The sequence below is a fragment of the Chaetura pelagica genome, unplaced genomic scaffold (genome assembly GCF_000747805.2).
Source record: "Chaetura pelagica isolate M959 unplaced genomic scaffold, ChaPel_1.0 scaffold275, whole genome shotgun sequence".
NCBI classification, from domain to species: Eukaryota; Metazoa; Chordata; class Aves; order Apodiformes; family Apodidae; genus Chaetura; species Chaetura pelagica.
Window position 1 is genome coordinate 9,008,526 of NW_009953486.1, and position 13,885 is coordinate 9,022,410.

At 54.7% G+C, this 13,885-nt stretch overlaps 1 protein-coding gene across 1 annotated transcript; it reads right to left on the reverse strand.

Annotated features, from left to right (window-relative positions):
* Positions 1-3,129: 3,129 nt before the first annotated feature.
* KCNS1 (potassium voltage-gated channel, delayed-rectifier, subfamily S, member 1) lies at positions 3,130-9,723 on the reverse strand. Its single transcript, XM_009998698.1, has 2 exons — positions 8,758-9,723; positions 3,130-3,585 (listed from the first exon to the last, which is right to left on the reverse strand). The coding sequence occupies exons 1-2, from the start codon at positions 9,721-9,723 to the stop codon at positions 3,130-3,132; spliced, it is 1,422 nt and encodes a 473-aa protein (XP_009997000.1).
* Positions 9,724-13,885: the final 4,162 nt, after the last annotated feature.

Genomic DNA, 13,885 nt, shown 5'->3' on the forward strand with positions numbered 1-13,885 from the left:
TGCAGTGCCAGCCTTAGGGCTCTTCTGAACCTCCCAAGGGGCTACTGAACTTTTCTAAGCCTACAAGCCATGGTGGCCAGTGGCAGCCTGTGAACATGTAGCTTAATGAGTGATAGCTCTTGTCTGCTGATGACCACGGTCCCTTTCATGGACAGTTTGCAGGCTGAGTGCTGGAAGGCAGTCTGAGCTTTGCCTTGGCAGCAAGGAAAGTGACAGAGGCTGGAAGTGGTTTGGGCCACTGAAGCCAAGGGGACAATCTCTGTGCCAGGAGATGGGATTTAACCACAGTGGTGATATTTGAGCCCTGGGTTTGTCTGGGTGGCCTTCAGCCCTCCTGCCTTTGGTACTTGGAGCTTATGAAAGCAGCAGTGATGAAGGGGGTGAACACAGCTGTCCTGGACCAGCTCCTTCCAGGCCTCTGGAGCTGCAGTGGGCACTTTTCCCTCCTCATCCTGATCCCCTACCCTTGCTGACAGGCACAGCTGTGAGCAACATGGCTGGGAAGCCAGCAGGGAACACCCCCCTCAGCCTTCTGCTGGCAAAGGTGTGCCTAAAGCATAGTCCCTCCAATTAATACGTGCTACCTAAACTATATTTTCTTTCAAAATGGAGCCTTTTCTACTTTAAGACCAAAATGTGGCCCCACAAGCCTGGGGTTAAAATTAATTTCTTAAAACAGGAGTGGCCATTAGGGGAAGTATCAGGCAGCTGCTGCTGCTGAGCTCCCAGGCTGGGTTTGCACCTTGGCTCTGCTGTCCTCGGGTGCTGCTGATGGCAGGGTGTGTGTTCCTGCAGATCTCTGCTCTTCCCTGCCTGCTTCCTCCCCTGCCAAGGACCACGCTTGGATGGGACAAGCTCTTTGCTTTGAGAATCATCCTGCATTTTTAATGTTAACCACGATCCTCTCATCTCCCTCTGAAAGCTTCTCTGTGCTTCTTCCCTCCCTCCCAGGTGTAATCCCTGGTTCCCTGTGTGGCTCTTCCAGAGCCTGCTGGCTCTGACTCATTCCCTCGCACTCCAGGGACACCCAGTTCATTGGGCCTGCTGGGAGATGGGGAATCCAAAATCCTCCAGCTTGGTTGACGCCAGCGGTCCAGGCACAAGGACTCTCACCCAGCATCAGGGCAGGGATGAAGTGGGAACTGCCTGGGTGGGAGTTTTGCTGTGCTGCAGGGAGGTGCTGAGCTGGATTACAGGAACTGCAGTCACTCTGGAGCAGCCTGGCTGTGCTGCACATGGAACAGAAAACCAGCATCCAAAGCGGGTCACTTAGGTCTTTAATAAAATATACAGTTTGCAGCCCATGCATAGATAGAAAATTAATTTACATGCTCTTTTTATTATTTGCATAATGCTTTTTCATTAATACATGTCATTTAGTCTTCACATTTTAATACATTTTGCTACTGGAATATTTATGGAGAGAGGGGAAACTCCTTCCTTTATTCAAGTAATGGTGCAGCAGATGATGGAGCTCACTGGTCCCAGCTCGCAGTGAGGATGAGGGCAGAGCAGACCACAGACTGTCAGTACTGGAAGACTCAATGATGCCAGGAGTGTGAGCACCTTCCCATCCCACACCACTGTTCCCTGGGGACCCCCTCTCAAGTCCCACTGGGGTTCAGAAAGGCTGGACCTGCAACTGATGTTGGTTTGTCTTTTCCTCCCCATGACCCAGAGATGGCTACAGGCAGAGCCAGCACCAGTGACTGCAGCTGTGCCCAAAGCCACCCAGGAAACCCAGTGGCAAACACTACGATCCAGGTGTCTGGGAATCATCCTGCAGCCACCAACTTGTTTATGAGCTGATCAGGTGATTGCAGGGTGCACGTTTGTTCTGCTCAGAACAGGCATTGGTGTATTTCTCTGTGCACCAAGGAGCTGCACAATTTCCAAAGAGAGAACTGGGGGTGAAGGAAAAACTCCATAGGGAATGAATGCTGTGCTGGGAGCAGCCCCGAATGTGCTCAGCCCAGTGGGGGATCTGGATGGGAAGAGGACCCTGGCTCCAAGCAGATCTCCCTCCTGTGAGGTGCTCAGAGGTTGGGGTGACCGGAGCTCAGCTCCCTGCAGGACAGAGGAGATGCTGGGGGGCATGGGAGCCCCATGGAGCAAAGGGCTCAGGGGGATAAGCCCCAGGGGGGTGGCTCCTTGGTTCCCCCAGCTTGATCCCCTTCAGCTGCTTCTGCCTTGGAGGACCATGTCCCTTTTCCCCCTCATCCCCAGCAAGTGTCTTCTCTTCATGGCTAGTGCTCCCAGCTGTGCCAGTCTCCCAGCACAGCCCCCAGACCCCAACTCCTGGGAGCTCCTGGCAGGGGCAGTGCAGGAGAAGTTAAACCCCAACTGCAGTGGAAGTGACTTCCAGTTGGTCCCAGTGCAGGAGCTGGGGACTGTGGGGCACGTCCTGAGCTGGACACCACCCTTCCTCCCATACACACTGATTTCCAACCCTCTTTTCCCCATGGCTGATGGGGCAGCTCCACCTTGGGAGCTGTTTTGGAGCTGGGGGGAGGAGAAGGCTGTGGCAGGAGTTGTTGCTGACCTGGCATGGGACCTGCAGAGGCAGCCAGCCTGGCTGGGGAGCTGCCTCACCCTCAGGCTGTCTGACCTCACCCTGGACAACACAAAACCTCAGGGCAGAGGAAAACCCCCCAACACACACGGCCAGAGCCTGGCCAGGCCTCACCTGTGCTTCTTTTTCCTCACCCCCACCCTGGCAGGGCTGTGTCCGGCGCCGCAGCCCCCACCTGCAGCCAGGGGGGAGCAGGCCTGGTGCTGGGTGAGGGCTGAGACACGTCCTGGCTGCTGCATCCCTGGAAGCAGCTGGCAACCCCTGGGCATCTCCAACCCCTCCTGGCCTTCGCTGGGCAGGGGTGATGTGAGATGGGGAGAGCCCAGCTCCTCTGCTGTGTCCTGGTGCAACAGCTGTGCTTGTGGTGAGAAATCATCAGAGAATCATACAATCCCAGCCTGGTTTGGGTTGGAAAGGGACCTTAATGATCATCTAGTCCCAATCCCCCTGCCATAGGCAGGGACACCTCCCACTAGACCAGGTTGCCCCAAGCCCCATCCAACCTGGTCTTGAACCCTTCAGGGAGGAAAGGGGTCCCAAGCCCCGGTGCAGCGGGGTCAGGGTGCAGGGTGGGCACTGGGGGTCAGACCACGGCGGTCGGGGCTGCCTCTGCCCAGGGAGGTGTCACTCAGAGCTTCTGAGTCTTGCTCCTGGCTGGAGATGCTCTCCGCGTCCTCGGCGTCCTTCTTCCCGCTGTTCCTCACGGCCGCCTCCAGCGCCTTCTGCTTGCGGTAGAAGTGGGAGAACTTGTTGAAGATGATGGTGATGGGCAATGCCACCACCAGGATGCCCCCCAGGATGCAGCCCGAGGCAGCCAGCTTCCCCGCCACGGTGACAGGCACCACGTCACCGTAGCCCACGGTGGTCATGCTGACCGTGCCCCACCACCAGCAGGCTGGGATGGTGTCGAAGCCAACGTCTTCCTCCTTCTCAGCTGTGTAGGCCACACCAGAGAAGACAGAGACCCCCACGGCCAGGTAGAGCAGCAGGATCCCCACCTCCCGGTAGCTGTGCTGGAAGGGAAAGCAGAGCAGTGGTCAGTGGGGGCCACCACGCCTATCACAGCCATGGGTCCAGGGAGACCTCACACCTTCCAGGACCTGAAGGGGCCTACAGGAAAGCTGGGGAGGGGCTTTTTATAAGGGCATGGAGTGATGGGACCAGGCTCTTCACTATGAGGCTGCTGAGACACTGGAACAGGTTGCTCAGAGAAGCTGTGGCTGCCCCATCCCTGGCAGTGCTGAAGGGCAGGTTGGATGGGGCTTGGAGCAGCCTGGGCTGGTGGGAGGTGTCCCTGCCCATGCAGGGGGTTGGAACTGGATGGTCTTGAAGGTCCCTTCCAACCCAAACCATTCTGTGATTCCATAGCACAAATACAGCCCTGCACTCCCTGCATGCCCCCGTTGGGAGTCTTGGTGCCTCTATCCATCTCTGCCTTGGGACACCCCACTGCGAGGACAGGCTGAGATGGGCTGGGGGGTGTGTGGGTGACCTACACCTGGAACGAGTGGGGCAGCCAGGAGATCAGCCCTGGCACCCACAGCTTGCCAGGGGGAGGCAGTGCCAGGGGAAAGGGGACCAGTGCTTCCCAGCCAGGATTCCAGGCAGGGGCTACATCCCTCCTCCAGCCCTCGCTCCCGCCTGATCCCAGCTAACAACATTTAGACACATTTTCCTTTCATCTTGGCAGGTCCCCAGAAACCACCTCACAGGCAGCCTCTCACTGAGGTTTGATTTGTGCTCTCCTGAGACGCTGGTGATGTGCTGGCAGGAGGACGTGCCCCTCTGCTGCAGGCTCAGCTCCAGGGGATGTTTAACCCTTCCTTACACACCTGGCTTGGAGGGATCAGGATGCTCCAGAGGTCAGGAGGCTTCTGCTCTTACACCTCAGGGGACACAGCTCCAGGAGAGGCAGAAACTACCTCCTGCCCCAGTTTCTGTCCCCTGTGGTCCCACTCCTGGGACTCCTTGATCCCACTCCTGAGGTTCTTGGTGACAATAACGTGTGTTAGGGCTAGCTGGAGGACACCAACAAGCCCAAAGCACCCTGAGGCCATCCCCAGCTGGGCACCTGGTGGTGTCTGCAGGATGGCCTGAGGGCAGAGGGGCTTGTTCCAGGGGCAGAGCTTTCTTGCAGAAACTGCTGTTTCTTAGACAATTACATTTCAGTTCAGGTTTTGCTGCTCCTCCATGGGAGATTCAGTGGGCTTCTGCCCCCTGATCTGTCACCTTGCCCTTCATCTCTGGCAGAAAGGAAAGCAGATCCCTGATTGTGGAGTGGGGTTTTTTTTTCCACTCTCCTACCAGGCAGATAATGTTTTATTGGAGGCCACATATTGACTAAACAGAACAACATTTGAGCAAAGCAAAGAGGAGAAGACATGGAAAAAGAGCTTCCACAATCAAAATGAGACATAAAGGAGGTGGATTCATAGCAGGGAGTGAGAAGACTTTGCTTGGACTGCTAAAAGCAAAGAAGAGAAGACATGGAAAAAGAGCTTCCACAGTCAAAATGAGACATAAAGGAGGGGGATTCATGGCAGGGAGTGAGAAGACTTTGCTTGGACTGCTGGCAAAAGCTGCTCAGCTAATGCCAGCAATACCAAGGGGAAATAATTTCCACCTCCTCCTCCTCTGTTGCCTGTAGCTGTGAATGCCCTGCAGCAGCTCCAAGGGAGCTCCCTGGGAAGGACAAACAGCTCAGAGCCACCGAGTTTCAAGGATGTATCACTTGGCCATGAAAGACTAACTCCTGGCTGGAGCTGAACAGCATGTCTGTATGTCCCAGCTGGGGAGCAGCGGAGCTGAATAACCTTATACATTTTTAAAGAGCATCAGTTATGGCCTGGGATGTGTTGGAGGGCAAAGGCTAGGGGGAAGTCAGGCAGCTTGGTAGCTCCTTCTGCTTTAATTTACAAGTGGGTTTAGGGCCCAAGGCACAGGGGAGGCTCCAGGAATCTCCCAGCTGATCTTCAGGCACTGGCTCCCACCTATTAGCAGCCATTCATCCTCAAAATGTGTGGTTTGCTCATTGATCCCGGGGCAGGGAGCTGCAGCTGGGCTTTGGGTGGGATTCAGTTTTAGCTGAGGTTCAGGTGGGATGCAGACTTATCAAGCAGGCAGCCGTGTGGGAGGTGATGCTGGGTAATAAAAGGCTGCAGCAAAAGCAGCCACCCCAACAGCAGTCTCTTTGGGCTCCTGCTGTGGCAGGAGGGTCTGCCTGTCAAACAGCCATGGGTCATGCTTGGGCTCCTTGCCCTGCTGAATGCACATCTTTCCTCCAGCACAGCAGAAGACAAATGAAATGGAAGAGCCTGGTTTGAGCCTGGCTGGACATACCAGTGTGGGGAACTGAGCACGGAGATGGCCTGTGGTGCTGACAGCAGGGTGATGCATCTGGGGTCTGGAGACATGCAGCTCTGGCTTTTCCAATCTGTTTGTGTGTTCAGGGCTCTACAGGGACAGACAGCAACTCCTGTAGATCCCTGCAGGTTCCTACATTACTCAGGGCTCAACACCCACTGACTGCTGGTGGGAGATGGGCACCAGCCCTGCACCTGGGAAGCTCTGATAGTGGTCACAGGTGTCATGCACTGCAGGGAGGAAAAGCAGAGATGTGTGGGAAGCCTCCCCTCAAATTAACCAGACCGTGGGTCAGGCCCCAAGCAATCTGAAGACCATTCAAGAGTTTCTGATGCAGAAATCCCTCTGCTAACACTTCTGTGTCAGGGGAACAATGGCTTGGCTTGCCAGAGCCAGCGCTCCTGCTTCCTGGCTGTTAACAGCCTTTACTCCTCTGCTGCTTTATGCTCTTGCAAGAGGAAGTAAATTATGATTAACAAGACGTTGTAATTTATGTGCCCAGTAAATCACAACGCCAAGCTGCTGCGTCAGAGTTGTGTTTTTGCTCATCCCTGCTCACAGCTGGCTCCAGAATCCCTGGGAAGAGGCACTTCCCAGCACGTCACTGGGTGAATCAGCAGCTCAGCAGAGGCTGGAGCGTCCTGGATCCCGTCTGCTGCTTAATGAGATGCAGATGAGCCCGTCAGCCCCTGCCCTGCTGCAGCATCTTGTTCACTTAGATGGAGCCCAGGAAGGGCTCGGGGAGCCCTGCCCACCTGTCCTGTTTGATTTCAATCTTACCAGCTTGTGTTCTGTGAGTCTGGCACTTGCTAATTGCTCTTTCAAGGTGAGTGTTCAGAAGTCAGTATGATGCAGGTAGGACTTCCAGCATCTTTGTTTCAAAAAGCTCCCCATGGACCTTGTTCTCAGCAGGCTTGGAGGATGCTAGGAATCTTTTTCCCCTCACTTTGATGCTTAATGGGCTTTGCAGGATTAGGGCTGGGCTGGTCCTGCTTCACAGCAGAAGCTGGCAGAAGACCTTTCCTGCTGCCCATCCTCAACCACATGTGAGTGCTGATTTTCTCCATGGCTCACCCATGGGAATGGGTCCAACCCCAGCAGGGGAGACCTGCTGGCACCAGGACACCCCATGCTGGCCTTGCCACTACTGCAGCAGTGGAAAATGGGGTGTTCTGGCTGTGGCTGTACCCACAGCATCCCTGCCATGGCCTTTCAGAGGCAGCAGCACCAGGAGCTGCAGCTCTGGCCCCTGCCAGGCACTGAATGGGAGGAGAACATCCCTTTGGTTGAATTTGAAGCTCTGTTATGAAGATGACTTGCCCTGGCTGTTGTCTGGCACACTTTCTTTTGAAGGGGGGGAGCACGGGGGTATTTGTGTGAGCAGGGCTTGAAAATCCAGTTTTCTGGTTTGAATGTGGGGACCAGAGTTTGAATGTGGGGACCCCACGAGGAGAGGAGAAGTCTGCCCTGGTGGCCTCCCCCCTTGCATGTGGTCGCTCTGCACCCTGGAGGGCTGGCTTTAGGGTTTCTCTTGATGTGGTGGTCAAGAATCAGAGACAATTGAAGGCTGAGTTGAACTGACCTCTGCAGCAAGCTGGATTTCCTGGGCAAGCACAGGAGGTGAAAGGACAGTCTCACCCTCCTCAGATTTGGGCACGTGGCCCTCAGCACAAGGGGATGGAGGAGGGAGGGCAGTGGGGGAGAGCAGAGCCACCCAGGGCAGGGTGCCTGCTCTGTGCTCACAGCTGAGCTGTCAGGGCTGCAGCACCAGGCTGGGAAGGATTTCAGGGCAGCCTCATGCTTTGACTTTGGTCACAGCTGCTCTTGGTCTGACCCCTGGAGGCTGCGGGTGCTGTGGTGAGGGGGTCTGGAGAAAACCCAGCCCTGGGGCATGCTATGGAGGGTAGGTACCAGCCCTCACCACAGCTGCAGAGCTGCCACCCCTTGGCATGGCTGGACCGTGGTCCTTCACTGTCTCAGCATCTTCTCAGCCAGCTATTCCTCCCGAGGACCCTGTGTTCCTGCAGGCAGCTTCCCCCAGCCTGGCACACCCTGCTTTCCCCACGCTTTTCCAACATGCTGATGCCCAGCTGCTGGTGGCCCAGGCTCTGCTGGGGGCACAGATCCTGCCTTGGGCTGGGTGTCCCAGGCCCTGCAGCTAACCCTTTGATTTTTTCACTGCTTCTTTGTGCCTCCTATAGTTAACCATGTGCCTAACCTCATCATATCCAGAAGCACTCAAGTACCAGCTCAGCTGGACCAGGATCTCTAGATGGGCAGACACCAAGGGTTGGATGCTGACCTGTGGCCAGTTGGCAGCACATCCTTGGGAGGGTCTCCTTTTTTCCATGCTGGGGACAGGACCAGCTCTGAGCCACACACACTGGTGCTGGCATACTTGCTGGCTGGCCTGGTCCCTGCTCAGCAGGTCTCCTGCTGCCCAACTAGGCACTGACCCACTTGTGGTGGGACATCCACCCATCCCAACGCCGTGCAATGGGGCCTGCACACCACCGTGGGGCAGGGATGGTGGAGTTCCTGGAAGCACCAGCTCTGCAGGAAGCAACGTCTGCAAGTGATGGCTGAGTTGCTGTTCGCTCTAAGTGTGTGTACAAGGAGGATTCATGCAGTGCTCCTCACACTTGGTTGCTTTAGCAGACACACCAACAGCCCAGCCCACCACCCGGGGAAGGTTGCCAGATGCCCTCCCAGAGCCAGTAGCTCACTGGGAATGGGTATGTTCACATCCCCTGGCCACACCAGAGGTCTCCTTCTTGCCCAGAGGTTAAAGGAGTAGATAAGGAGATAGAGAGCCAGTTTACCTTCAAGGTGGCCCCCAGGGACCTCAGTCCAGTGGAGTGCCGAGCCAGCTTCAGCACCCGGAATATCCTCATGAGCCGAAACACCTGCACCACCTTGCCCAGGTTGCCCAGCTCCGAGTCGTTGCCCACAGTCAAGTCCACCATCAGGGTGAAGTAGAAGGGCAACACTGAGACAATGTCAATCAGGTTCAGCGGGTGTTTGAAGAACTTCCTGGGGCTGGGGGAGAGCAGGAGGCGGGAAGACACTTCGAAAGTGAACCAGGAGATGCAGAAATACTCCAGCTTGTGCAGGATGGGTTCGTCGAGCACGTTGCCGTTCTCATCCTCCTCCTGGTACTCGGGCATGCTGTGGATGCACATGGTGGCGATGGAAACCAGCACCACGCTGATGGACACGAAGCTGAAGAGTTTGCTGGGGATGGAGTAGCCGGGGTTCTCCATGGTGAGCCAGAGGCGCTTGCGCAGGTTGCCGCAGCGCAGGGTGCGGTAGCGCAGCAGCTCGTGGTTGATGTCCGAGATCTCGTCGGGGGACGTGTCCACGCTGCTGACCTCACTCTCCTCGTCCCAGTTGTGGTGCCTGCTCTCCAGCTTGCGCTCGTGGTAGCGGTAGCTGCAGCAGGAGTCCAGGAAGAACTCGTTGATGCCCCAGTACTCGATCTCCTGGCAGAAGGAGAAGACGCACAGCTCCTCCATGACGTGCAGCTTCCCGGTCTGGTAGAAGTGGAGGACGTAGAGGAAGAAGCCGGGGTTGCGGTCGAAGTAGAACTCCCTGGCGCTCACGTCGTAGTCATCGCAGAGCTGCAGGATGGACTCCTCCGAGTCGCAGGAGAGCAGGCGGCCCAGGCGGGTGTCGGGGAACTTGGAGAGGGCGCTGGAGCTGAGGCGCCTCCTCAGCCCCCCCACGTTGATGTTGATAACGTCCTCCTCGAAACCGGGACCCCAGTAATTTAAGGTCTTGTTGACCATGATCAGCAGAGCGGGAGCTGGTTCCACCTGCGGGTGAGACACAGCGGGAATGGAGGGGACACAGGGCTCCCCCTGCTCCGGGTGCTCCTGGGTGAACTGGGGGCAGGAGCACCCGGGGCAGTGAGGGGGAATGTCTGCATTTTAGAGAAATGAGGACTGGGGAGGGAGGAGGGGAGAGAAACAGCTTCAGGTGGTTGCTCTTCAGTGCTATGGAAAGAAAAAACAACACAAAGAAAGAAGCCAATAGTTTTTCCAGGTCAAACTTTTCCTTGCTGTTGGTTTGGTTTGGGATTTTTAACCTCCAAACGTTTCTCCCTTGGCCTAAGGAAGGCAGAGTCTGCTGCACCTCCAGCACCTCATCCATAGAGCTTTCCCTGTTCAAACAAGCCATTAAGGCACTGAGGAAGGGGATTTACCCCCAAAAAACCTCCCCCAAGAGGGGAAACACAGATCTTGTCAAATCACCAGGGCAGTGACTCTGCCAAAGAGCTTTTTGTAGCCCAACTGGCTACGTTGCTAATTATACCTGTCAAAAAGTCCTTAGATGGTGCAGCCACCCCAGCAGCCAAAGTTTTGCCCAAATCAAACTGTTTTCACAGGTGGTGTTGGTTTTAGGGAAACTTTCAGTGGAAGAAGTGTCAAAACAATTCATCTGCCTGCTTTGTTTCCTCTTGTGTGTCCTGTCATGTAAAATATTAATCTTTTTATGATGTTGAAGCATAACAAAAACATGACTCAGAATCATCGACTGAGTTAAAATTCTGTATGTTGGTAAGGAAAGAAAAACCAGAGTTTTCATTTCTGTTATTTTTCAGGATTTAGAAAGTTTCTGTCCAGCTGAAATTCCATTTTCTAATGAGCAGCAGTTACACCATCTGACAAAGAAGCATTTCCACAGCTTCAAATGTGTTTACCCATTTGACAAGAAGCTTCAAATACAAAGGCAAGTAAAACGGCTTTTGATCTTCCTGTGCCACCTTAAAATCAGATTTCTCCACCTACCTGATCCATTAAAGTATCTGGGGACACGTGGAGCCACCCTGTACCCACATGGTCCCCCCACTCCTTGCACAGGGGTGTTGGGTGTCTCCAGAAGGGACAATGGGTTTGCTCTCTTGGTTGAGAAATGATGTGTTTTGGAGGAATTTACTGCTTTGGAAAAATCCTGCTATTAGGTGTGACTTGCCCCTGAGCTCTGCTCACATTCAGGGTCACTGCTGGTACCAACACAGCTTCTGCAGTAGGTGGTGCTTTTGCTGCAGAGGTCACCGAGGCATCTGTGTCCTCCAGACTGGCCTGTCTCTCATCTCAAAGGCTGGTTTAAATCAACCAGCTGCTTATTAGGGGAAAAAAAAAATAATCTCTCACTTTCTCTGTCTTTTGTCACCCACTGAAGTTTTCAAACTTTTTTGAAGTGACACAGGGACAGAGGCCACAGGCAGGAGGGCCAAGGGACAGTCTGCAGCAGCCCCTGCAGGGGTGCCAAGGTGCCACCAGAGCCTGCACAGGATGGTCCAGCCTGACAAGAGCCACCAAGGGACAAGGCCAGGTGAGTGACTTGAGCTGGGTCCCCCCTGCCCAGGGGGATCCCAGCTCCTTTATGGACCTCACTGCACCCCAGCCCTGCGTTGCTCACCAGACATCTCAAGGGGTTTCTGGGGCAAATACCAAAGCAGGAAAAGGGACCTGCATATTTCCCAGTGTCTGAGAAACAGATCGTGAAAGGTTTGTCAGACCTGGAGGGACCCGGGGGGCATTTTCACATCTAAACCTGGATGTCAGAGCAGAACTGGAAAGGAACAGGTAACTGAGTAACGGTTAGAAACAAACCCCAGGGGTATGTTTTTAAGCTGAGCAGGGCTGTGGGTGCAGCAAATGCCAGATTTGTGTGAAATAGCCTGGCAAAGGCATCTGCTAACTCCGCTGCATCTCCCAGCCAGGGCTCCTTAAAGACACAGGCTTTGCACCAAAGCCAGCACTTCCCATTACAACACTTCTGAAGGAGGCAACGGCTCTGCTGAGCCTCAGAGCTTAATGGGCTCGTAGTCTTGCCTTTCAAAATGGGAAAAACCGAAGGATCAACTTCTTGAATGCTTAAGACAAAAGGAAGGGAGGGGGAAAAAAAAAAGGGTGTCAATACTCCTTTTCAGGGAAAAACTGGAATTTCTGTGACAGATTAGCTTTTCCAGGGAAGACATCACACAGCCCATCTGTGGGGTGGGGATGACTAATCCAGGTTCCTTCCAGAAGGATGCTCATGCATTCAGGCTCCAAACGCACACACAGGGGCCCTGGGGGTGGGTGGATCTGTGGGATCCGGTTTACCCACACCCATCCTCAGCCCTTCTCCACACCTGTCCTACACAGCAGCTCTAGGATACCAGACCAAATGTCACTCAAAATCCCTGGAAAGGTGTTTTTGGGGCTGGGCTGAGGGAGGGGGCAGCCAGGGTGGCTACCAGGGATGGCAGGACAAGCCCAAAGCAAGACTCTGGCTCAGCACCACCATCCCCAGCACACACGGCTGCGGCTCTGGGTGAGACGTGCCAAACCCTGACAGCCAGCTTGGAGCCAGCTCCCAGCTCATAAAAAGTGGGTGTCAGGACACTGGGAGCCTTAGCACCCCAAGGAAGATCCCTCCCTTCCTCGGGTACAGGAAGCAGAGCAATGAAAAGGGTCGTGAACTGTCTGAGATGCTCCACTCTGATGTTGCCTTCTGAATGGAGCAAATGATTTCTGCCCACTGGCAGCTTTCATCTAGGAATCTAAAGCAGCAATTAGTAGTTTTATAACTCTTTTGCCTACTTGTCTCACAACTAGCTTAGGCTCAGCTTTTAGAACAAATCTGAGGTTTGAGCTAAGACCTGGTGTAATCTCCTCTGCTGGATTATCAAAGCCTGTCTTGCATTTGCAGGGGTGTCTGCTGGGGAACAGAAGCTTTTGGGGGGAAGGTTGGGTGGGTTTTGTCTTATTTGAAAGCACAATGGACAGAGAATACAAATGCATCTGGAATAATGTGAATTTGCAAGATTTCCCTTCAGGAAAGGAGAATTTCCATAAGTTATAGGTAAAATAGAACAGATAAACCCAGTCTCTTTCTGATAAATTTTGGAATATGTTGTAAGCTATTTTAAGGAGAGAAGCACTAGAATTACACAAGCCCAGTGTGAGGCTGGGTGTTGGGTGTTCACATCTATCTTGTGGAGAAAAAAAAATCTTTGATATATGCATTTATGACAGGAAAAAATATCAAAACAGATCAAGCATATCTCTAAGAAATGCTAGAAGAGTTTCCCTTGACAACATATTTTTCTTTTCTTAAAGGCTTTCAAATTATTCTAACTGGCAGAGGGGACCTAAGGGAGTGGGAAGGAAGATGCTAATAGACATCCAAGTGAGGATGCAGCAAGTGCAGGGAGTACTGCACACGGGGGCTTTTCCAACCAGATACAATGGATTTAGATTAACAGTCCGAATAAAAAGCCCTGTACTTACAGCTCAGCGAGGCTTCCCAGCGGGGAGTCGTGTGGCTTGTCTCAAAGGAGCCATTAGGAATGTGTAGAGAAGGAAGAAACCCTTCATCCTCTGCCTGTAGCTCGGTCCTAAATGCCCTGTCACCCGGGGCTTGTGACCCCGCACCTCCCAGGTGCCCAGGGGTGGTGGCTGCAAAGTGGAGATGTCCTGTGCTGGGTGCCCATGGGGCTGGGGTAGGGGTGCCTGAGGAGGGAGGGGGGTGGCTGACCTCCCGGATCCTGCAGGACGGTCCCATGCGCTGGGGGCAGGACAGGGGAGGCACCTGCTTGCTGGTCATCCAAAGGTTCCAGAAGCCCCGTCCCCATCGCTGGGCATCCCTGTGCTCACAGGCCTGAAGGTGCCCCGGACCGAGCCCTTCCTCTGGGGGGGCGGGCAGGGGGGAGCAGGGCAGGGGGATCCCCCCTGCGGGGGAGCCGAGCTGCTGCTGTGCGCTGAGGAGCCAGCGATAACCCGGGGCTCGGAATGCAGATGCCAGGGTGCATCCCCGGGGAAGGCTTCGGGGAGAGGGACTCCCCTAGAGCCGCCCGCAGAGGGACGGGGGGGAGAATCCCTGTGCCCCGGGTCCCAGCAGCATCCCGGGATGGGAACGCTGCCACGGAGGGGGCCGCGCGAACACACGCTGCCAGGC

Excerpts from the sequence above, each read along its gene's own strand:
- KCNS1 (XM_009998698.1), bottom strand. The coding sequence starts at position 9,723 with ATGGTCAACAAGACCTTAAATTACTGGGGTCCCGGTTTCGAGGAGGAC. Across the intron at positions 3,586-8,757 it reads CCCTGGGGGCCACCTTGAAG|CACAGCTACCGGGAGGTGGG; the intron begins GTAAACTGGCTC and ends TTTCCCTTCCAG.